General features: G+C 43.7%; 1 protein-coding gene across 1 annotated transcript in view; it reads left to right on the forward strand.

Annotated features, from left to right (window-relative positions):
- Positions 1–25771, forward strand: part of LOC130188344 (pro-neuregulin-2, membrane-bound isoform-like) — an 83855-nt gene that overhangs the window by 22973 nt on the left and 35111 nt on the right. Inside the window, 2 exon segments of the mRNA XM_056406664.1 lie at positions 18104–18272; positions 19290–19408. Coding sequence (XP_056262639.1) covers positions 18104–18272; positions 19290–19408 — 288 coding nt within the window.

Genomic DNA, 25771 nt, shown 5'->3' on the forward strand with positions numbered 1-25771 from the left:
TGAGTGCGCAATGGAAAAAACAAACACACACACACACACGCAACACAGGTGGTGAATAATACAGCGTCATTGTGTCAGAGTGTGCATGTCGAGACAGTAACAGTCGGTTAAAATGATAACATTTACGACTACAGCGAACATCGAAAAATTCTCTTACATTCTTTTTGACGCAGTAATTATTCAGATATTTCTTTAGATCTCATTTCACACATGATATGCACATAAGATGTATAAAAAGATGTAAGAAAAAGTTTTGTCAGTTGTTTTTTTCTAATGACAAATGTGTGCGCAATAGAAAAAACAAACACACACACACACACACACACGCAACACAGGTTGTGAATAATACAGCGTCATCGTGTCAGAGTGTAACAGTTGGTTAAAATCATAACATTTACGCTTCACATCTTATTCCACAAATGATATGCACGTAAGATGTATACAAGATGTATAAAAAGATGTGTAAAGTTGTTTTCTGAGAATGACAAATGTGTGCGCAATGGAAAAAACAAACACACACACACACACACACGCAACCAGCCTGGTGTTGTGCTGTGATTCCGATGTCGTAAGTGAAATTCGGGGGAACGGGTTCTGTAATCCGGTCCATCGGTGACCCATGTGCTTCCTTCTATTTACACGTGGATGCACCTGTGTGTGTTTGTGTGCGTGCCTGAGGGGGTTGTGTTTGTGTTGCGGTGTGACAGTGTATACGCCGTCGGCCCCCGAGGACACTTTAGATGGAGCGCGTGTTGTTCCCTCCGTGGTGAGAGCGCACATATGTGTTTGCATGAGGACCTGCTTCCATGTGGGAGTGTGTTTGATAAACTGTGAGAGCATGTGGGAGACTGTTTGTCTCTCCATCCGGGAGAGAGAGAGAGAGAAAGAGACATAGAGAGAGAGACAAAGAGAGAGAGAGACACAGAGAAAGAGACATAGAGAGAGAGAGATAGAGAGAGACAAAGAGAGAGAGACACAGAGAAAGAGACATAGAGAGAGAGACAGAGAGAGACAGAGAAAGAGACATAGAGAGAGACAGAGAAAGAGACATAGAGAGAGAGAGAGAGAGACAAAGAGAGAGAGAGACATAGAGAGAGAGACAGAGAGACATAGAGAGAGAGACAGAGAGAGACAAAGAGAGAGAGACACAGAGACACAGAGAAAGAGACATAGAGAGAGAGAGAGAGAGACAAAGAGAGAGAGACAGAGAGAGAGAGAGAGACAGAGAGAGAGACAGAGAGAGACAGAGAGAGAGAAACAGAGAGAGACAGAGAGAGAGACAGAGAAAGAGACATAGAGAGAGAGACAGAGAGACATAGAGAGAGAGACAGAGAGAGACAGAGAAAGAGACATAGAGAGAGAGACAGAGAGACATAGAGAGAGAGACAGAGAGAGACAGAGACAGAGACAAAGAGAGAGAGACACAGAGAAAGAGATATAGAGAGAGACAAAGAGAGAGAGACAGAGAGACACAGAGAAAGAGACATAGAGAGAGACACACAAAAAGAAACACAGAGAGAGAGAAAAACAGAGAGACAGAGAAAGAGACAAAGAGAGAAACAGAGAGAGAGAGAGAGAGAGAGAACAAAATAAACACCTTTTAAAGAGGAATCAGGTGTTACTAACAGTGTAGTTACACACCTATAGACACAGGAAGTTATTATGCTGACATTTACTTTTTTAATTTTAGGCGGACACAAATCTTACATTTTTCCCGACTTCAAATGTCCTGTTTCTGTTTCTGTAGGATTTCTGACACGTTCACAAGAAACCACACAGGTGTGTTCTTCCTGGACCTCATGGATACACTCAGACGGGTCAGAAACTACACACACTTTGATTTCGGTATTTAATTTTAGGCTTTTGTGCTCCAAAATAGAGGCGGCTGGTGTGGGGGGGGGGGGGGGGGGGTTAGGGAGTTAGAGCACATGAGTTGGGATCGTGACGCTCGTGCTCAGGCAGCGTCTGTCGGTGAAGATGTTTGTGGTACTTCGGGTGTCGCAGTAATGAAGCCGTTACCGTCCCAACGAGAGGCTCTCTGTTATCGGTGAGGACGGACCGGGGGGGGGGGGGGGGCGTCGGCGCGCAGCACGTCATGGTACAGTAGAAGTGGAGTCTGCGTTGACATCCTATAGTCTGCAGCCTCTATTGTGTGCTCACACACACACACACACACACACACACCCAGGATACCGACAGGCTCAAACGCTCCCCTCTGGAAGTCTATGACTGATTGCAAAAAAGAGAGAGAGGGGGGGGGTATATAAATGTTAAAAAAGGATACAATTTAAGAAAAAAAAAGCAATTAGGTCTCGGCACGGGCGCGTCTGCCTTTTTTGCCCGCAGAAGAAGAAATAGCTCCCGAAAAAGAAAAAGAAAATCAAATAAATCAACGCGAGCATAATTACAGGTGTGACACAAAACGTACGTCTGTCAGCGGCGATGCGTCCGTCTGGCAGCCGTCCAGCTGATGGAGGAAGATCAGTGAGAGTCGGGAAGGCAAAGAGTTCACGTTGGGCAACGGGGCAACGGGGGGCAACGGGCCTGTAATTGCAGTATCGAGCCCCATTGGCCGATGAGTTTCTCTCCTGAAGGTTTCTTCCCTTTTTTCCTGATCCGATGTGAGGTCAAAGGTCAGGGAGGTCGTATGTGTACACATTGTAAATCCCCTCTGAGGCCAGTGCGTAGTTCGTGATATCGGGCTACACAACGCAAACAGGGTTGCATCTCTCGTTGCTCTCCACGCCGTCGCAGTACGAGTCATCATGTATCTGGGATCTGAGATCTGAGATCTGAGATCTGGGATCTGAGATCTGGGATCTGAGATCTGGGATCTGGTGTTTTCTCTCGTGGCCTTGAGAGCGCCGACGCACGTCACGTCTTCCTCCCCGAGACGCCGCCGCAGCGCTTCCCCAGCAGGCCTCCAGGCCGCCGCCTCTCTCATGGACCAACACACACACACACACACACACACACACACACACACACACACACACACACACACACACACACACGGTGGCCGGGGCTGCAGCGCTCTCTCTTCTTTATTTTATACCTTTCTTTTATCTCTCTCTCTCTCTTCCTCCTTGTTGTATTTTCTCACACGTTATCTTCTCTACTTTTTCTCGCTGGCATCTTTTTCTCTCATCCCTCTCTCTTTCCGCCTGTCTCTCTCTCTCATCCTCTTTCAATCTGCCCTTCCACATTCACTCTCTCACACACACACACACACACACACTCTAGTTGCTACCCTTAAGACTGCGGTTACCATGGTGACAGCAATGTGCTGCGGAAACGTCAAAGAGCCGCCGCATCCACCCAGGATCACTTCCTTTTTCTTTTTCTTCTTCTTCTTCTTCTTCTTCTTCTTCTTCTTCTTCTTCTTCTTCTTCTTCTTCTTCTTCTTCTTCTTCTTTTCCTTTCACACTTTAAATGCTTCCTTGCATGATTTAAAACAAATAAAAGAAGATTTTAATTCACCTTCATCCGAGACAGCAGATGTGATATTTCGGGGATTTCTTTCCCCGGCTGCTCCGGGTCTCTCAGCTGTTGCCGAGTCATTCGTGACACTCGGGTTTTTAAATCTCCGTTGACCTTGAGGACGACGCCTCCCTCCTCTCGGGGGGGCCTCCGCGGCGGCGGCGTGTGTCGTGTCCGTCTGCGAGGGGGCGTCGCCCGCCTGCCCGGTGACGTGCGTCCTCGGCCCCGCCTCTTTCCACCTGTCACTCACACAGACTCTCAAAGTACACACACACACACACACACACACGAGCAGATTGTCCTCATGCTGCTGGATGCGCATCGTTTTATCGCCTGGACGTATTGTTTTAAAGCGGACGCCTCGTTGAGAGGTAAGTATTAGCCGGTGATGTCATCTGATGAAGAGGATATTATTTTCCTATATTCCTCAAATCTATTTTTTCTCACACATTTGACCTCCCCTCTTCCCTTTCCTTCCCCCTCCTTTTCCTTGTCCTCTCCATGTATTTCTCTCAGAGGTTGATACCCCCCCCCCTCTCTCTCCTTCCCCTCCCCCTCCCGCCCCCTTACCACACCTCTGATAGTCAAGACTGCAGACGTGTGTTAAAAGCACTATACACTCCTTTAAGCCCCCCCCCCCCACACACACACCCCTATATACTTTGTTGGCACAAAAAAAAAAAAAAAAAAGGTCAGACAGATGTAAACAACACAACCTAACGGCTGTTTAGCCATTATGTCAAAAACAGATAAACTCTGGTGCCGGCGAAAGGGCAGCAGAGCTGTGTCCATGTGATGATGTGCAGGTATGCTGCTGCTAGCTGCTCAGCTCCATCATGCAGGGAAGCTGTCTCCCCCCTTTTGGGGGGGGGGGGGGGGGGTCAGCGAGGAGGGATTAGGAGGCAGGCAGAGATGGGGCCTGTGGAGCATTTATGAGCTGAACTTTTTAGAGCTTGGTCTAATTTTTTCTTTTTTCTGTGTGTGTGTGTGTGTGTGTGGGGGGGGGCTCCTCCCACACGGCCCACTGTGCTGCCCCTCCACCTCCAGACCCCCGATCCGAGAGGACGGCCCACGGCTGTCGAGAAAAACAGCAGATGCTTTTGAATAGACAAAAAAAAAAACGTTTTTTGAAAATGCGATAGAGATTTCGATGCACATGCCCATGACCATGTTGGAGCCTGGGTGTGAAACATGGTGTTGATTTCAGTCACTTGTATCAGATACAGCTCAGATACCCAAACTCTGACCTCGTTCAAGGCTCTTCACACAAGGACAAACCAAAACAATCATTATCTAACTTAATTTGCGTGAAATAAAATCCTTTCCTTCTGCATATCATCCATGTTTTATGCAACACAGCTGTGGCCAGATGTGCTCTGGAGAACTCACATGTTCACATCCATACTGCTGCAATTTAGAGAAATTTGCTCCCAGTTTAGCAGAAGAAGAAAACCTCTGAGACCGGAGCGCCGTGTGGACGTGCACACGCTGACCCCGAGGCTGACCCCGAGGCTGACCCCGAGGCTGACCCCTTCCCAACGCTCTCCCGCAGCTCCGTGCAGAACGCCCGTATAACTCGTGTCATCTGAGGTTACGTCGCACTAATTTGCATCTTGTGTGGTTCTGCTTGAAGACACAAGTGGTGCTCTTAAAAAAAAAAGTGAGTGTGTGTGGGGGGGGGGGGGGGGCAGACGGTCTGAATCTACGTTCAATCATCCTGAGAAGAAAAAAAAAGGTGCCATTTCTTTTTTTTCTGTCCTGACGTTACAGATACTCACATCTTCTGACACACACATAAACCACACGCCCACCCGGAGACGCACAGGCCCGGGAGAACCGGTCTGGTCTTGTTCCAATGGCGGAGGAGGATATGAGTGTTGAGGTGAGGGGGGTGTGGAGGGGGGGGGTGGCAGGGGGCAGCTCTCTGACACACCGGGGCCCTAGCCGGCCATCAGTTTACCTCTGCTGACAGATTAGATCATCGAGAACAACCCACCGGGGAGGAGAGGAGGAAGAGGGAGTTAGAGGAGGAAGAGGAGGAAGAGGGGGAAAGAGCAGATTTGTTTCTGAAGGATCCTGGACCCGAACGCCGGGTTCAACTTTTGACCCCTTCCGGTTCTCGTCCACAGACGAGGCTTCGGGCCATGGGAGTCCTGACCTGCTAAGACACGGCCCGCACACAGGGAAATAAAGGTTCTCCAACGGTTCTTTCAGAGGCTTCGTGGTTCTACGAAGAACCATCACCTACTGAAGAAGCATTTTTTCGTGTGAGGCACTATTATAGAACTATGTGAGGACACGGTTCTTTAAAGAACCCTGGTTTGAAAGGTTCTTTGTGGAACCAGAAATGATGGCTTAAATAACCATGTTTTAAGGTTCTTTGAGACACCTTTATAGGTTCTTTGAAGAACTATGTAAGGAAATGGTTCTCCAGAGAACCCTAGTTTGAAAGGTTCTTTGTGGAACCAAAAATGGTGCCTTAAAGAACTATTTGTTGGAGGTTCTTAGAGACACCTTTATAGGTTCTTTGAAGAACTCTTTAAGGAAATGGTTCTTTAAAGAACCCTGGTTTGAAAGGTTCCTCGTGGAACCATAAATTGTGCCTTAAAGAACCTTTCTTTTAAGGTTGTTGAGACACCTTTATAGGTTCTTTGAAGATATATGTAAGGAAATTGTTCTTTAAAGAAATCTGGTTTGAAAGGTTCTTCATGGAACCAGAAATGGTGCCTTAAAGAACCTTTCTTTTAAGGTTGTTGAGACACCTTTATAGGTTCTTTGAAGATATATGTAAGGAAATTGTTCTTTAAAGTACCCTGGTTTGAAAGGTTCTTCATGGAACCAGAAATGGTGCCTTAAAGAACCTTTCTTTTAAGGTTGTTTGAGACACCTTTATAGGTACTTTGAAGATCTATGTGAGGAAATGGTTCTTTAGAGAACTCTGGTTTGAAAGGTTCTTCGTGGAACCAGAAATGGTTCTCCTACGGCGTCCCTCTGAAGAACCCTTCTCGGTTCTAAATGTTCCCGTGTGTGCTGACCTGCTAAGACACGGCCCTCCTGCTGCCCCCCTTTCCAATCCCCGCCGCCGCCTCCTCCCAAAGAAACGTGAAGACTGAAGCGAGACCAACCCTGGGAGGGCCCCGCGGTGACTCATCTTCAGGCTGTTGTCTCGATGCGTTTCAAAAAAAGAGGTTTTTAATTCAGTTGCCGACGCTGATAGGACGGCCGAGTTCAGCCGGCATGAAATTAGAAGAAAAAAAACCTTAAAACGTGACTGCGATGTAGTCGCGTCGTCACAAATGAAGACAAACGCAATCGCCCGCGGTGTTGATGTTGAAGTCACGTTCGTATTGGATATTAATATCTCAAAGTAAGGCAGCCGCCCAAACCGCCACTCTTTCAAAGTTATGTTCTTATATTTCATTTCTTTCCCCTTGCCGGCCACACATGTGCCGCCGCTGGCCTTCAGCTCAGTCTTGCCCCACCTTTTTACGATGTGTCTCCCCTTGCCCTACTTTCCTCACGTGTGCTTTGAAACTCACGACATACATATAAAAAAAATTCTTTTTAAAGTGAGATGCCCCCTTTCAGAAAAGACGAATGGATTTAATTTAATTTCAGAAGGCCACGTTCTGGTATCATGTATTTTCGTATATATATATGAAGATAAACGCTTGTTTCAATGGTAGTTCCTGCTGCGTGGACATCGATGACACCTGGCAGCTCCAGCGAGAGAACGAGATGCAGCGGCAGACGAGCTGCAGCTCGCCCGCCGTGCTGAGGGGGGGCTGCCGGGCTGAGGGGGGGGGGGGCGCTGTAGGGAAGCCACAGAGATGATTTGGTGTCTTTTTTTTTTTTGCAGTCTGTCGCAGATTGCCATCTGACATTCGGCAGCTCACACACACACACACACACACACCGCTCTGCTCCCTCGCACGTATCCACGGGATTATGTGCTCGGCAAAAAACAAAAAAAATCTAAACCAGATGTGAAGTGTTTTCGGGACCCCCCGACATCAACCTGGCAAAGGGCAGGTCTCCGCCTGAATTATCTGGGTGGGGTCAGCGGTGCGGCGGGGATCATTTAAGTGGTCTGCCTGCACTTCTTCTTTCTTTCTTTTTTTGTTGCACGGATCTTTTAGGAAAGAGAAGATGCTCCCGAGGTTTAGGAACCAGAGCAGGGCCAGGGGGGCTTCAGGTTTCTGCGTGGACCGGGTCTCTGTCCGTCATCGGCTGTGGCTGCAGGGCCTGGAAGACCCTCTGCTTATCTGGAAACAGTTGATTGCCCTTAAAGCAAATGGGAAATGCCTCACTTGCGCCCTCCCTCCCTCCTTCCCTCCCTCCCTCTCCCCTCCCTCTCTCTGTCTTCTCTCTCCTTGGAGTTTTTTGCGTGGTGACTCTCTACCTTTCCCTATTTTTCTCCACCCCTCCCTCCCTCTCCCTCTCTCTCTCTTTCCCTCTCTCTCTCTCTCTTTCCCTCTGCCCTGCTGTGAGTAGGTGGTTCCTCGCTTTACTTGATTGGTGTGAGTCTATATAGCAGGAGAGACGCTCTGACAGGCTCAGAGTCTGGTGGTGCCTACTCACCACACGTTCCCAAATAGGACTACCTGGGTTTTTTTATCCGTGTCTTCTCCCGGAGAGGATTTACCTTCTGCTGACAGCATGACGGAGAACAAGAGGAAAGATAGGAAAGGGAGGAAGAAGGGTGGTGGTAAGAAAGGACAAAAGGAGAAAGAGGATTCCACAACAGGTAAAATTAAATGAAAGGTGTTTTTTTTAATGTATATAGAAATATACAGATACGTGTTTGTGTGTGTGTGTGTGTGTGTGTGTTTGACAGATAGTGAGAAAGAATGGGATTAAGTTTGTGTTACTGTTTCACGGAAGTGTGGGACAAAGTAAGTACCCCCTCGGCTTGTCAAAGCTTGCCTCTTGGTTGTCACATGGATCGGTCTCTCGTGATGTGGACAGCCTGTAGAGGCACATCTGGTTTTGGCAGCACTCTGGAATGGCAGGAAACGATATGACTTGTTTAAAAAATCGACTAAAACGTGAAGTTTTAAGGTCCAACAGCTCTGGGGCCGTGGCACAGTTGTGTTATTAGTTGGCAACAACCGTGCTTTAAAGTTTTTGTTTCTAAATTTGTGTTTTAATTTGACGTGAATTCACAGTGATGTGTGTGTGTGTGTAGCAGAATGCAATATTTCAGAAGAAACGTTTTTCACAGGGTTTAACGGTTGCTCAGTTTCGTCTGAATTGTGAGCATGTGGTGAGTCATCCGACATAAAAGTCTGTCTGTATAGTAGCTTGAAGCTACTTTGACTTTGAATTGAGGCGCTCTCTGCCTTTCAGAGTGTTGAGCGGAGCAATGTGCTGGCTCAGTGGTGGAGCCTACAAGCTGCAGCATGTCATTGTAGTTTGACCTCAGGTCACGGGGGAAGCCCAACCTCCCGTTTCGGTGACACGATTAAAGGACACGACCAAGATTATCGCCACAGCGACTAGGACTGCTCATTCTTGAGCTGGCAAACTGTATCTTAGACAGCATCTCCTGATGGTGGTAGCCATTTTGTACATTCTGATGTCAGCTTCCAACAGATAACCCTCAAGACGGGGCTGAGCTCTCTTTACAGGCGTTGCAGTCACTTTTCAGCTTAAATGTGCTCATTTTTTCATCTGTATTTTTATTGCTCATGAAAAATGGAATATAAATAATTGCTCGATTGATTGGGATGTATAATCATGTGAGATAAATATTCCAGAGTGCTTACAGAATATTTGTTCAGGTCAATGAGCACAGCTGTCTTACACAGAGAGAATACAGTCCAATAAGCTGTAATTTGACCAATACACATTTAACATTGCAACTGTTGTTCTTCATCTGTCAGCTGACGCTTATAATGTCAGTTTTAACAAGCTTTGAGGGCTTTTCTCAATTTTAGTTTTCTCAAAGTAGTTGGATTAACAGTATAGCCTCAGAGCTTATTTTTGCCCAACAAGGGACACGAGTTGAACATTAGCCATGACTATAAACTCTCTTTTGCAACACACTTCAGAGAAATGTTGTATTGCATTGTCCCTATTAATTAAAATACAATATCCAGAGGATGATAATCTAATATTGAATCAACAATGTGCTCATGAAAGGAGATTCGTCATCGTTGTGGGTAAATGGGCGACCTGTCTGAAACTACATGCGTAGGCCTACCACCCTTTTTTAAATAGAGCTTTCAAAGTCGGCCACGATGACAACATCCTGATGGATGATGCTTGTTGTGTCTGCAAAGAGTGATACATGCATCGGATGTTCCTGGCCTAAGGCTCCCAAAGTGGGTCATCCAAACACCAATTGTAAAGATGGATCCTCTCCCCATTATACGTCAGTCTGATCCGGCTCTTTAATACATGTTGCCAGCCTGTAATTATCCACAAAAGGACATCACTTTATTTGAGGATCGGCTATGTGTGATCTCTTTCTTAAAAGAGTCGGCATGTATGCATCATCAGAACAGGAGGCTATATGCCAGCTTCCTCTATAGCCGACTGCCTTTGTGGCCTGCTCTGTTCAAAAGATAAGCGAGCGAGCTAAAGGATCACCAGTGAAGTGAAGCTAGTGAGTTAGTTAAAGGATCACCAGTGAAGTGAAGCTAATGAGTTAGCTATAGGATCACCAGTGAAGTGAAGCTAGTGAGTTAGCTATACGATCACCAGTGAAGTGAAGCTAGTGAGTTAGCGAAAGAATCACCATTGAAGTGAAGCTAGTGAGTTAGCTAAAGGATCACCAGTGAAGTGAAGCTAATGAGTTAGCTAAAGAATCACCAGTGAAGTGAAGCTAGTGAGTTAGCTATAGGATCACCAGTGAAGTGAAGCTAGTGAGTTAGCTATACGATCACCAGTGAAGTGAAGCTAGTGAGTTAGCGAAAGAATCACCAGTGAAGTGAAGCTAATGAGTTAGTTAAAGGATCACTAGTTAAGTGAAGCTCGTGAGTTAGCTAAAGAATCACTATGGAAGTGAAGCTAGTGAGTTAGCTATAGGATCACCAGTGAAGTGAAGCTAGTGAGTTAGCTAAAGGATCACCATTGAAGTGAAGCTAGTGAGTTAGCTAAAGGATCACCATTGAAGTGAAGCTAGTGAGTTAGCGAAAGGATCACCATTGAAGTGAAGCTAGTGAGTTAGCTAAAGAATCACCAGTGAAGTGAAGCTAGTGAGTTAGCTATAGGATCACCAGTGAAGTGAATTGAAGCTCCTGAGTTAACTAAAGGATCACCAGTGAAGTGAAGCTAGTGAGTTAGCGAAAGAATCACCAGTGAAGTGAAGCTAGTGAGTTAGCGAAAGAATCACCAGTGAAGTGAAGCTAGTGAGTTAGCGAAAGAATCACCAGTGAAGTGAAGCTAGTGAGTTAGCTAAAGAATCACCAGTGAAGTGAAGCTAGTGAGTTAGCTAAAGGATCACCATTGAAGTGAAGCTAGTGAGTTAGCTAAAGAATCACCATTGAAGTGAAGCTAGTGAGTTAGCTGAAGGATCACCAGTGAAGTGAAGCTAGTGAGTTAGCTAAAGAATCACCAGTGAAGTGAAGCTAGTGAGTTAGCTAAAGGATCACCATTGAAGTGAAGCTAGTGAGTTAGCTATAGGATCACCAGTGAAGTGAAGCTAGTGAGTTAGCTAAAGGATCACCATTGAAGTGAAGCTAGTGAGTTAGCTAAAGGATCACCAGTGAAGTGAAGCTAGTGAGTTAGCTATAGGATCACCATTGAAGTGAAGCTAGTGAGTTAGCTATAGGATCACCAGTGAAGTGAAGCTAGTGAGTTAGCTAAAGGATCACCATTGAAGTGAAGCAAAGCTAGTGAGGTAGCTAGCTAGCGAGCTTTACTGGTGTTCTGACGAAGCTGCGCCGACAAACACAAATGTCGTGAGTTCTGCTCAGACAGATAATTGGAGATTAGCGCCTGTTGCGCGTTTGTTAGATTATCTACCAAAATATGGATATAATATAGATTAGTTCCCCATTTGTCCCAAAATTGTTATATTTAAGTGGATAAGATAAGTAAATGGAAAGAAAATGACAAGGAACTTGAGGTCAGATCTTCGTGTTCTTGCTTCCAGATATGATATATCTTAATCTACCCTGATTAGTGATTGCAGTAAAGTTGTTTAGGATTCTAACTTTTAGTTTTTTAGTCATGTCTGCGAATATGTCTGTCATATGCTTGGAATTCCAGGTTTGCTATTCAACACAACGACAACTATTTCAACTAACTTTTGTGTAAATATGCAAACAGTCTGTTACATTGTGGATAATACAATATATTCTGCTCGCGTGCACATGTTCACATATTCTTGTTGAGGACATCTGTCAAAGTATAATTGTGTGTAATATAGCCCATGGGCGCTTCGTTGAGGGTGTTAGGCTGCCAGTCACCTATCACTGACATCGCAGGAACAGGACAGTCCAGGGCTCTGACGTTTTGAAGACAGGCAAGAGTGACATTTCCATCAGAGTTTTTTTCAGCGTGAGAAATACGATGTGTGGCGGGAATGTGTGACTACAGACTGAAATGCGTGAGTCTCACGCTCAATGCGTGACACTTGAGAGCCCTGACAGTATTGTCTCTTGTACTGCACCAGACGGTCCCGGAGTACTTAGTATTATACCTTTTATACAAGAAAATTACACAGCAGGTACTTCTCAGCGATAATTGCCCTTTCCCTGGCTGTGACATCACCAGGATTTGGACCAGAAGGTATTTCAAAAAGTGTTGATTTATGGAATTCTGCTGCCATAATGTAACGTGGTAATTTCCTCTTCAGTCTTTCGGGTTTTTTAAATGCCTGTGTACTGCGGCTGAAAGTTTACAAGTTAAATAATGTTGCAGGACCTTTCTCATAAATCATGCCGAGGTTGGACAGGAAAACCTCTGCGGTGCCTAACTAAGACACGTGTGCCAAAATGTGGGTTCTTAATGGAAAGAAAAGACCCCTGAGGGGTGGAAAACTTTGACGTGAAGATGAGGAGAACGAAATGCCAGAGGCATTTCATCAAATCTGTCATCAGAATGTATCTCTTTTATTATAGTCAGAAAGCCCTGTACGGTCTACCTGACCTACATACCCTTGTGTTGGTGATCGTTTCGTAATCCATTCACAGCTACCCTCCATCTTATATTCAAGACAAAACTCAACAAGTTATTTTCTGACTGGGTTTGCGTGCGTAGTCAGGGAGGTAATAATTAGTTGCGGAAGTGGAGAATGGCCTCCTTCATTTTGTGCCAAATGCTTCTTTATCATGCCCTAACACCTACCACGCCTTTATAATTAAATTAGAGCTACTCAAATTATTTATCAATAACATGTTTTATGGAGATAAGTAGTGAGAGAAGGTGGATTTGAAGCCTTGGACATTCTCAGCTTACACTTCAGGTATGATCTTGCTTTATGTAATTGCTCTTACAACATTGGCTTTTCGTTGGCTGATTCCAAAAACAACTGACAAACTCATCAGGAATCCAGCTCATCGCATGTCAACTGACCGCTATGTTCAGCGTCATAGTGCCTGGAGAACATCTGGACATCCGTGCACGACGAATGTTTCGTGTTAAGGTCATAGTCTCGACATGGATAATCAAAGCCACTAATTGGTCGCAAAGAGAAGTCTCCTGAAAGGCGGTTCTCAAAGAAAATGTCTAGGGATAATTTATGACGAGCTTTTAATATCGGACATTGTTGGTTTTACCCAAGAGCTGGATGTAATACCGTGAGTGCATGCTCTACACATTTGTTTGCAGTGCTGATAGTGTTTTTATACAATATATGCGTTCAGCTTTTTGTGGCCGCGTTGTGGGATTTGGCAATGACTAGTATACACAACTCCTCCTCATCATGAAAATGTGCTAAGCACTAAGACCAGGACACAGCAGATGTTGGTTCAAATACAATGTTTACATTTTTCTTCTACTAATGCACCGTGCTTTATAATAAGTCACAACATTTATTATTGCAAAAGAGCAATGTGCACCGGGACCACTAAAGGTCACAAAACACCGAGACCACGAAAGGCTTACGCATTAGTTTCTATACTTAGATCGCGCAAAAGTAATGTTATTTTAATCTTTTGACAGTTTGCAATAAAATATCCTTTTTATTTTATTTGGAGCTGCAGTAATATTGCTATAAAAAGCAGACCTCAGTTTAACACATGGTACTCTGGACTTTCCATGTTGGTGGTTTTAGACATGATGGAGAGCTGAATATGTTCTCCATCGTGCTGGTTAACGATCGGTGATATTCTTATGGAAACAATATTGACATCCGAATTTTTTTTTATTGAGGGTTATGAATATTATTGTGACAAGCCTAATCATACTAAATTTTTAATTCTCATTATGTATTATACATTTAAACTCAGTGATCATGCTGGATTGGTAAATATTTTTGCTTTCCAGATGTTCAGGGCGCCAAAAACTGACTGACAGCTGCTTGCATGCAAATAATTCGACTGATTTTGGCCCCGATTCACCCTGAAGGAGAAACCCTGTTCGTAGCACGTCGGCAGAGATTAGTGAGTGTTTTGATTCACGCGTAAACAACGTAGCAGATAATCATTTTTTTGGGGGGGGGGGGAGTATATTGTTTTGGGAGGAAGTTGAAATGATACTTTTGAGCAGATGTTGTGTTGCAGTGACCGGCGCGCGGTGTCGGGAGATCATTCCCACATGCAGAACCAATTTCTCTTCGCTGTCTCGCCGCTCAATTTGTCTTTTGACGACGTGCAGTGAAAGTGACATAACACCAGGAGTAATCAGGGATACTTTGTCCAGAAGGGGAAATACAAAGGCATGCCTCGGATTCCTTCTCTAAGCTCCTGGAAGTATGAAAACAGAAATGTTAACTCAATAATACGAAACAAAACCATTGTTAATTCATCTCGTGACTTTGTTATTTTTGAAGCTCTCTCTTCTGGTTTGAGGTTTCCAACTGTTCCCCTGCGAGGCAAGAGCTGTTGACACGCCGGTTAGGCTTCTATTCTCCAAATTTGTTTTTTATAGTCCATGTCTGCAGCTGCCCCTCGGCTTCAAACGGGAGAGAATCGGGCTGTTGTTCGGGGGTTTATCGTCGCTATGCCTGACACTTTTTTCCACTCGGTGTCATGGAAAAATGAGACAACCATTTGTCTCGGAGAAATTATTCTATTTCTGAAGATAATCAGGATGTTGTTGGAAAACATGAAGTGGACTTTGCAAGTTCGAGATTATTCATCTCGAGTGCGTTGGACTTGTACTTAAGTTTTCTCCATCAAAATATCAACTTTATCATACTCTGCTTTTCACATCAGTCCAAACATGAGAAACTTCTCTGAGTCACTGACCAGTTCATTCTTTTAATGCTTTTTTTTTTTAAAGTCCATGGATGTTGAAAGACATTTTTAAAATTAATTCATGTTGCGTTACACTGATTAAGGAGCTGGAAATACTTGGCGAGGCGTGATGACTAAACATCTGTATATGCGAAGTGTCCGATGGACTCCTGTGTCTTCATTATAGCTGCATCCTGCAGAATGGATCAGAGCCACATCTGGCACGCCGGGCTGATGAGAAGTGCAGTCCTGTGTTCCTGTCACCGTTCCAGGGCGAAGGACAAAGTGTGTTTTCATTTTCCTTGGCGGGGACACACCGCCGCGAGAAGAAAGCGTGGACACATCTCTCAAGTCGTTAGTTAGCTTCTAGATTCGAGTCCTCCTTCCAAAAAATGCGACTTTTTTGAAACTCGAGAGCCGCTCGTGAAAGATGTGCGACGAAGCCGCTCATCAAACATCCGACCGACGCCGTTAGCCGGATCGGCAGACCGCGGAACATTTTCACAGTCCCCGTCTTTCATTTAACATCCAGTTCCATCCAGCGGCACATTTGTCAAATACCAGAAGATGTTTAATGTGGAACAGCTGGAGCGTTCGGAGTCTCATGTTCAGTGTATGTTCTCGCTGGAGGCTATCAAGAAAGAGAGTTCGTCAGAGTTCATTCGGGAATACATACATACGATGCACGGCACTGTGCGCCGCCTTTATTAAGCCAGAAATTCAGCCTTTTTTTTAATGTTGTTGTCTAAAACCTTTTAGACAACAGCTGGAGACGGCAGCGCACACATCTGTCCTCGTAATAATAATGAGCTCGTTAAGGTTACTGAGTGTCTGTGTGGGACTCTTTGTCTTTGTTTTCCACGCTCCATGAATATCATCGCTCACAAGTCAGCCACAGAGTAATTTTAGTAACAGATAGATGCTTTTGAACTAAGAATAGTCCGTATGATAATAATAATTCCATTGATCTGAGCTTTTTATGAGCTATTTTAAATTTGCCATCGTTGACGAGCGTCAGCGTTACGCTCCACGATCGGGCTACTGTACATTTAAACTAATTATAATAATAGCATATGTATTTATTGAACAATCTATGGCAAACAATGACATCTAAAGTAATCATAATAATAATTCAAACTTATATAGCGCTTTTCTAAATACACAAAGACGCTTAAAAGTGAGAGAAAACATTCTAAAGAGGGTAGAAGACATCAATCAGCGGCACAGCGTGCGATTATTCAGCTATATAGGGACTTTATTATGAGAGTTACACTACCGTTCAAAAGTTTGGGGTCACTTAGAAATGTCTTTATTTTTCAAAGAAAAGCACTGTTTTTTCAATAAAGATAACATTAATCAAAAATACACACTATACATTGTTAATGTGGTAAATGACTATTCTAGGTGGAAATGTCTGGTTTCTAATGAAATATCTCCAGAGGTGTATAGAGGCCCATTTCCATCAACTATCACTCCAGTGTTCTAATGGTACATTGTGTTTGCTAATCGCCTTAGAAGACTAATGTCTGATTAGAAAACCCTTGTGCAATTATGTTAGCACAGCTGAAAACAGTTATGCTGGTGATATTTATAAGCTATACAACTGGCCTTCCTTTGAGCTTGAAGTTTGTAGAACCAAATTAATATTTCAAATATTAATCATTATTTCTAACCTTGTCAATGTCTTGACTATATTTTCTATTCAATTTTCAATTCATTTGATAAATAAAAGTGAGTTTTCATGGAAGACACGAAATTGTCTGGATGACCCCAAACTTTTGAACGGTCGTGTACTTCATGTTTGACGAGCCAGTTCATATGAGAAATGAACTTTACTCAAGAACAGAAGAACATGTGTTCCAGTCATGCAAACACTGCTGACACGGAGGACTAGGTTCAAGCTACAGAGAAGTTACAGAGTTCACACAATTATTATTCTTTCCCGACATGGATGATGATGTTGAATCTGCGTCCACTGAAAGGTCATTCAATGTCAAAGAGAACCACAGCTGGAACCTCTGGCTCCTCACAGGCCTCACAAGACCAGCCCACGAGGCTCAGCACTTCATTGTGCTCTCGATGTGCTTCTTTGGCACTTATCGCATTGTTAAACTATGTTTTTTTCGATCCAACTGAACCCCACGAAAGGATAACGATCCGCTAGAATCCACAAGGAATAAAAACCGCAGCATCGTTTATTTGTTTCTTCTTCTTTCTCTCCGTGCAGACTCTCATCGCCGTTACCGGGTCGGTGAAGTATAGCACGGCGGGGGATAATCTACGTGCACCTTTTATTTCAATCTCTTAATCGGAAATCGTTACCTGTGTAAACTCTTCACTTTGCTTGCCATGCGTTGTGTATCCTCCTCGTGTGGGCTGCTCCGCTCAGCATGCGATTGGAGATGTTACACGTAAAGAGAGAGAATGTGTGTAAAAGAGAGAGGGGGGGTGGTGTGTGGGTGTGTGTGTGTGGGTGGGTGGGGGGGGGGGGCGCACATCTTGGCCAGCCCTTGGTTGACCCTCGTTCACCCCTTCTCTTTCTAGCCCCGCCCCCTGGATGAGTCTTCTCCCTAAACATGTGTGCAGCTGTCAGCTGGCAAGTGTTGGTGTGTGTGTGTGTGTGTGTGTGTGTTGCGTGTGCACGTTTGTGTGCGTTTTGCACAAAAATATCTTTTTTTCATATTTCAATTAGTTTTAATTGTTCCATCTTCTGGAGAAAAGAAATATCGGGAAATTATGAAATATATGTTTGAAGACGAGAAGTTTTTTTCTGAAAATGAAAGTTGTGTAAAGTTTGTAAAAATTTGCAAAGTCGACGAATGAGTTATGACAGAAAACGAAATGTCCAAAGCTGTTTGGTGTTGTCATCACAACAAACGGGTTACGATAGCGCCGATGTTTCCCCGCGTACCACCTGCATTTTAATTGCGCGTCGGTTTGCGGTCGCACATTTTCCTCATGTGGATGTTTACTAAATATTGCTTCAGGTGTTCTTATAGCGGCAAAGATGGAGTGAAATTCAGCTTGTTTATTCGTCCGAGGCCAAGTTGATAATGTCTCTAGTGACAACATCTGGTGGTCACATGGGAGGCTCTGTGGAGATGGTGATTGGCTGCTCTGCTCTGTGTTTTCCCGAAAAACACCAAACACACACAAACCTAAATGAACTGTGGAAACCAAACAATAATGACGTGTGTGTGTGTGTGTGTGTGTGTGTGTGTCTACAGCGGTTATAGTTAACGTTGACTATTTTCTCTTTTTTCTCTCCTTTTTAGCTTCGGCTCCAAAGTTAAAACCGATGAAGAATCCGATAATAGTGGAAGAGGGAAGCAAGCTCATAGTGAAGTGTGAGGCCAAGGGGAATCCGGCGAACCTCACCTACACGTGGTTCAAAGATGGCAACGAGCTGAAGAAAAGCAGAAAAATCAGAATACGGAACAGCCTGTGAGTACGAGTCGCCCGCGCGGCCCGGACAGCCGACGCACGACGGCGTGAGCCGGAGAGAGGCGGAGGCAGTTTGTCAAGAAAACGCTGTTTTAAAACCAATTTGAAGATCTTTATCATGAGAGCAGTTGAACCAAAACAAACCTGTATCTGCCCTCCTTTAGAACGTTTAGAGGAAATAGAGCTCATAGAGCGTTTTTCACACATCCATCTCCATGGATGTGTGAAAAAAAAGGTTAAAAGTCTCAGAATAAGAATGGCTCAGTTATTCTTACCCATAGACTTTACAAAGCGATGACATCACACGTAGAAATTGGCCTTTTGCACTTTAATTAAGGCTTAACATAAAGTGTCACCATTGACCTTGTTTGTCGTTTAAAATGTTCTTAATGATAGAAACCCATTGGGAAAAAAATATCATTTTTTTTGGGCTGCATCTTTATTGTCACTTCTTCCATTTATGCAAACATAAAGATCTGAAAGTATGTTCCTCTCTAGTCCAACATAAAGTGTATTGTAGTACTAATAATAGTAATTATAGTAATAAAGTAATAAAGTGAGAAAAAAAAACAGCTAACAACAAAAACAAAGAACATTTAGACGACATATAAATTAAGAACTAGAAGAACTTTTGTTGTGTGTTGCAGTTCTAAAGTTGACCACCGGGGGAATGTAGTAACACTGGCACCACCGTATTCAGCTGCTCTCTTAATACATCCATTTTGAGATATCTAAATGTTATTTAGGAAATAATACTCAGCATCCAAAATGTCCCTCTAGTAAAACAAACAACAACAACAACAACAACAAAAACAACATTTATATTGACTTAAAACCAAGAGCCTCTTTTATATTACAGAACGTTAGCTAACGTTAGTGCCATTCTTTCTTATTGTACAGTTGTGTGTGTACCTGTAGAGCACAGAGTGGTTGCCCTGTTGTCGGCCTGTTTCTACTTGTTGTGTTTCCATGCCGTTTCCTCCCCTGACTCAGCCGAGCGAGTGTTGTCTCCCGCAGGAAAAACTCCAGAGTCCAGATCAACGGAGCACAACTGGAGGATTCTGGGAATTATACGTGTGTGGTGGAGAACCCGCTGGGAAAGGACAACTCCACCGGCACCGTGAACGTCCAAAGCTGTGAGTACCGAGTCCTCGGCGACACGCGGGGAGGCCACAGACGCACATTGTTGATGCTCTCCGGTGAATGGGAGATGAAACGGAGCCAAACAGGCGTGTGACAACGGCAACATGCGTGAAGAGCAACTGTCCTGCACACGCGTGTCCGTGGCTCGTCCATCAGTGGAACCGACCGGACAGCGGAGACCCGTGTGTGGTGGGATCTCTCCTGCTGGCCGTATGAAACGCAGCAGAACTACACACAGAAACATGGAGATGCCATAAGGAACCAAAAATGGTTCTTCAGAGTGATGCCATGGAAGAACCATTTCTGGTTCCTCAAAGAACCTTTCAATCCAGGGTTCTTTGAACAACCTTTTCCTTAAAGAGTTCCTCAAAGAGCCTATAACGGTGTCTCATAGAACCTTTCCAAATGTTTTTTTAAGGCACCATTTTTCGTTCTACAAAGAATCTTTCAAACAGGGTTCTTTAAAGAACCATTTCCTTAAATAGTTCTTCAAAGAACTTTCATAAAATGGTTCCTTAAAAAGAACCATTTCCTTAAAGAGATCCTCAAAGAGCCTACAAAGTTGTCTCATAGAACCTTTAAAATGGTTCTTTCAGGCACCATTTCTGGTTCTACAAAGAACCTTTCAAACCACGGTTCTTTGAACAAACTTTTCCTTTAAGAGTTCCTCAAAGAGCCTATAACGGTGTCTCATAGAACCTTTAAAAATGTTTTTAAGGCACCATTTTTGGTTCTACAAAGAATCTTTCAAACCAGGGTTCTTTAAAGAACCATTTCCTTAAATAGTTCTTCAAAGAACTTTCATAAAATGGTTCTTTAAAAAGAACCATTTCCTTAAAGAGATCCTCAAAGAGCCTATAAAGTTGTCTCATAGAACCTTTACAAATGGTTCTTTCAGGCACCATTTCTGGTTCTACAAATAACCTTTCAAACCAGGGTTCTTTAAAGAACCATTTCCTGAAATAGTTCTTCAAAGAACTTTCAAAAAATGGTTCTTTAAAAAGAACCATTTCCTTAAAGAGATCCTCAAAGAGCCTATAAAGTTGTCTCATAGAACCTTTAAAAATGGTTCTTTCAGGCACCATTTCTGGTTCTACAACAAACCTTTCAAACCAGGGTTCTTCAAAGAACTACTTTCCTAAAGAGTTCTTCAAATAACCTATAAAGCTGTCTCAAACAAAAGAATGTTTCTTCAGTAGGTGATGGTTCTTCGGAGAACCACAAAGCCTTTTAAAGAACCTTTTAAAGAACCATTATTGTTCTGTGTGTGTACTGCATGTTGCCACGAGCACACGACAAATCAGTAGAGCGTAAAATGCAAAAGAAAATAGCTCGACAGAATATGAAAGTCTGAAAGTTGTGTAAAAAGAAAAGAAAAAAGGAAGTGTCTTTGTAGTGTGTGAGAGAATCTAACAGGCTCGTTCAGCAGTGGTGTGTGTGTGTGTGTGTGTGTGCGTGTGTGTGCGTGCATGTGTGTGTACATTGCTGAGTTTCTTTTGCAAAGTCGTGCAGCAGATGAGAGAGTTTTGATAACAGCTGCTTCCTCTTGGTGGGGTGTTGAGTTTGTGTTTGTTCCCAGCGAGCGCGGAGCTGCTGTGGGTGGCTTGTTGTCTGAGTGGATGGAGCCAGTATGAAACATATGTTTAAAAAACATATGTATCTTACACAGCAGATACAATTCATGAAGTTTTTTTTCTTTTTTTCTTCTTCCCTGGATCAAGGGGGGGAGGCCTTGATGTTATCTGGTCCAGGACCGTCAAAAGAACCGCAGATTGTCCGACACGCATGAGTCACCAATGGGAAGTTCACCCGAAAGACTGGAAGACGGCTACGTAACGTCTCCAGACTTTGACGCTGCGCAGACAAAAAGTCTGCGATGTTGAAAAGAGTCGTCGCAGATAGCGTTTTTACATTTTTTTTTATCAAACTCAACGTGCGCGATGACATCAGGTCGAGCCGCGTGTGACCGATCGGACTAGATTGACACATCCGTTACTTTTCCTGCTTATGGAGAACAATTAATTAATAAATAACATTTATTTAACCAGATGAAAACCATTAAGATTACAAAAAATCTATTTTTAGAGGGTGACAGGCAGCAACATAAGAAACACACAGTTGTCTTATTGTCTCTTATTGTTTTTAAATTTTAAATTTTTTTATTTAACCTTTATTTAACCAGGTGAATCCCATTGAGATTTTAAAAAATCTATTTTTTGAAAGTGACCTGGACAAGACAGGCAGCAACATTGTCTTATTGTCTCTTATTGTTATGTTTAAAACATTATTTAAATTAAAACTTTATTTAACCAGGTGAATCCCATTGGGATTAAAAAAATCTATTTTTAGAGGCTGACCTGGACTAGACAGACAGCAACATAAGTAACACACACTTGTCTTAATGTCTTTTATTGTTATGTTTAAAAAAATATTTTTATTAAACCTTTTTGTAACCAGGTGAATCCAATTAAGATAAAAAAAATCTCTTTTTTGAAGTATGACCTGGACAAGACAGGCAGCAACATAAGAAACACGTAGTTTCAAACAAAAAAACACAGAACAAGACGAGTTAAAAGAAACTAAAAGTTAAGAGACAGGTGACATAACACAGTTAATTTATGAAACATGGACATTTTTTGGGAACCTGCCTCCATTTCTTTCATTTTAAATGTAAAAGCAGTGAGTGGTGTCAGTTCTTTGAGTTCTAAAATAAAGTGTCACGAGAGAGGAGAGACTCTAATTCTCATCTCTGACTTTGACTCGTGGAGACGCCCCACGTTGGCCCGAGAGGTTCAGTTGAAGTGTTCGGCCGTCACTCAGTGTCCTTGTATTCACAATAATCTCTCCACTCTTTCATCCCTTCTTTTTTTTATTTGTCAAGGCCACCCTTTAGCGCCATTGTTGACGGTTACTTAAGCCGAGCTGCATTATCGGAGTGGCTGCTCCAGATAAAGAATGGGCCCCATTGTGTTTTAAAAAACACACAGATTGTCAGTGATTCTCTGATTTCCAGCAAACAATATATAGTGCGGAAAGAAGTCATCCATCTTCTATTTAAAGAGGGGTTTCACATCGCCTCTTCTTTATTTCCCCGACATCTAAAAAAGCTTTTGTTGAGTTTTATAGCCGGATCGTGTGACACACAGCATACTGTATACACTTGGCTTTATTCCAGTGCAGTTGATATATATATAATTTTTTTTTTCTTTTCTTTTTAATGCACAATTCAAAGCCCCAGACATGCCGGCGCTAACATAAAAAAAACATAAAAAATGAAGCGGTAATGACGGAGTCGTGTTTAATGTCAATTAAATAAAAAAGAGGTCAACTGCTGTACGTCCTGCAAAAGGTAGGGGGGGGGGGTGGGGGGGTTGGGATCCCTGGTGCTAGCACCTGTCTGCATGAGTGTTTAATGAAGGCTTATGAACATGTGAACAGTGGCCCATGAAACTCTATATGATGATCTTAGCCGGGGACATTTTCAATCTTCTATTCCAAAGCGGATGAGCAAAGTGGGCTCCAGGCGTACAGGAGCCAGGATGGATCAAACATGACTGAGCAATTACACGGTCCAGCGGACAGTGATTTCACTTACAGCACACGTTCTTTAAAACACGATACCCGGAACATCCGGTGGGGAAAATTTTTTCAAGCCCATGTATGCTTGAGACATTTTTTGCACACATTCTCGTACGTTTTTCCTTTTTTTTCCGCCGCCGGCCGTCCGTCAGTCAGCGCCGATGTTTTCTTAAGTCCACCCGAGGGTGCTCGAACAATGGCGTCACTGTGCGTCCTATCATGTGGCGGGATCATCAGATGCCTGTCTGCCGAGGTGTTGTTGTTTGTGTGTGTGTGTGTGTGATGAAATGTGACTGTTCTCTCTGTTATATAATATGAAAAATAAAAAAAAGGTCTCTCCATTGTGTTACAGCAGCACGCCTAGTTCAGTTCTGTCATGCTTCAGGGGGAAGAAGGCAAGACGGGGCGAAGCTGGGGTGGTATGTCCATGGGGGGGGGGCTTCACAGAAACAACATACATTGTGTCAATGGAAGGAAATGGAAGCACAACTTCATGTCGCCGTGGTTGCCGTGTGCTGAAATCAGCAGATGTTGAGAAAAGACCACATGACGGTTTGACAATAACGTCTCTCTCTCTCACTCTCTCTCTCTCTGGATTTTAGAAGAAAAAAACATCTGAGCTATTTGTTTGATTTTGCAGACGGAATTACATTTTCCACCAGGAAGCTGCTTTTTCATCCTTAAGGTCATAAAGATAAACGACTATTTGTGTTTAAAGGGGCTGCAGGGAGTATCTACGCTCGCCTGCTGCAGTATGTAGCCGCATGTAGCCGCAGTATTATCTCTGTGTGTGTGTGTGTGTGTGTGTGTGTCTTCTAGGGAGGGAGAGCGAGGGGAGGGGGTGCAGATGTAGATGGACGGAGAGAGCAATAAAAAGAAGAAGAAGAGTGCGTGAATAAAGGCAGAGAAGGGGGATACAAAACGAGGGAATGCATGACAGGAAGCAGAGAAAGACGTTACGGTGCAGAACAAGAGGGGGATACAGCTATAGAAGGGAAGAGAGACAGGCAGGAGAGAGAGAGAGAGAGAGAGAAGTGTGGAGAGGAGGAAGACGAGAGTGTTGCAGAGGAGACTCTCACACCCATTTTAGAATTTAGAACGCATGCGACGACTCGGGAGAAAATACATTCGTCGGGAATATCGGGAAAGAAAGTGAAGTGGAACGAGGAGCATCACCCTCAGTGAGAGAGAGAGTAGCGCATGGCTAGAACCATCACTCAGCTCCACCACACGGCGAATACAGGCCACCACAAGCTCACTGTACCGGTCAGTTGTTATTGTTGTGGGGTTGGTCAAAGTTGGACTGTCCTGATTAATATATATATATATATTTTGTTGTAAATAGTCTACATAACACCGAACGCATCAACACATATTTTATTAACAAGTTTTAACATAGACACTTTCGAGTCGATATGCACAACATCAATTACACAAGGAGTGCCAGACAAACCTGACACGTCGCCCTGAGGTGCGATTAAATAGGAGTTGCCGAAATATTCCTCGAATAAAAAAAGTGTGCAAAAATGTGTCACGTAAAAAAAAAAGGAGTGTGTGCAGGCGGAGGCGAAGAATCACTTGCCGTGAAACGTATAAACCCTCATTATTGATACTCGGCGTAACAGCTGGTCATTACTCAGCCCGGGCCAAACAATATTTGCGTAGCGAGACAAATGTGACACCTTTGTAACTCTTGAGAGTCGAGACGCGAAGCAGCCTTGGGCGGAAGAAAAATGTGTTCAAGGCCGAAACCTCAAAGTGAACCCCTCGTGCATTTTAAAAGCACGCGCTACATTTTTGGCGTAACGCCAGTTGGCCAATAAACGTTGAATGATCGGACCGGGTTGGTGGATTTTAACACGTCTTGTTGTTTGACCAGGTGAAGAGAAAACGCATTCCGTTAGGCGGACAGTGCGGGTTACTGTGCAATTCTCCGTTAGCCGGACAGTGCGGGTTACCGTGCAATTCTCCATTAGCCGGGCAATGTGGGTTACCGTGCAATTCTCCGTTAGCCGGACAGTGCGGGTTACCGTGCAATTCTCCGTTAGCCGGACAGTGCGGGTTACCGTGCAATTCTCCATTAGCCGGGCAATGCGGGTTACCGTGCAATTCTCCGTTCGCTGGACAGTGCGGGTTACCGTGCAATTCTCCGTTAGCCGGGCAATGCCGGTTACCGTGCAATTCTCCGTTAGCTAGACAGTGCGGGTTACCGTGCAATTCTCCGTTAGCCGGGCAATGCCGGTTACCGTGCAATTCTCCGTTAGCCGGACAGTGCTGGTTGGTGTGCAATTATTCAGGCTCAAGACGGTTGGAAACGTGATATCAATCGGTGGAGCAATTTTCCAGATTCTTTTCTGAATCCACGAGACTTTTCATTGTTGTTGTGTTTTTGCCAACTTTGACATTGTGACAGAATTATTACATTACATCACATCACATGTCAGTTAGCTGAAGTTTTTATCCAAAGAGACTTAAAATAAGTAAATTATTATTATATGAAGACTCAAGACAGCATTTCTTCAAGAAAGCCCAAACTTCAAAAATACCACAAGTAATAGCATGAGTAATACCATAAGTAATAAAATAAGAAATAACATAAGAGCTATTCAAGTGCCACTGACGTGATAATTTGTTTTTATTCAAGGTATAGTCAGAAAACATGTGTTTTTAGTTTCCTGTGGAAGATGTGGGGTGACTGGGTCGGTGCCTAGCAGGGCCGTCTTTCAATCAGGGGGTTGGTGGTTCAATCCCAGCTCTTGTCGATGTGTCCTTGAGCA

This window comes from Pseudoliparis swirei, chromosome 3, assembly GCF_029220125.1.
Source record: "Pseudoliparis swirei isolate HS2019 ecotype Mariana Trench chromosome 3, NWPU_hadal_v1, whole genome shotgun sequence".
Classification (NCBI taxonomy): domain Eukaryota; kingdom Metazoa; phylum Chordata; class Actinopteri; order Perciformes; family Liparidae; genus Pseudoliparis; species Pseudoliparis swirei.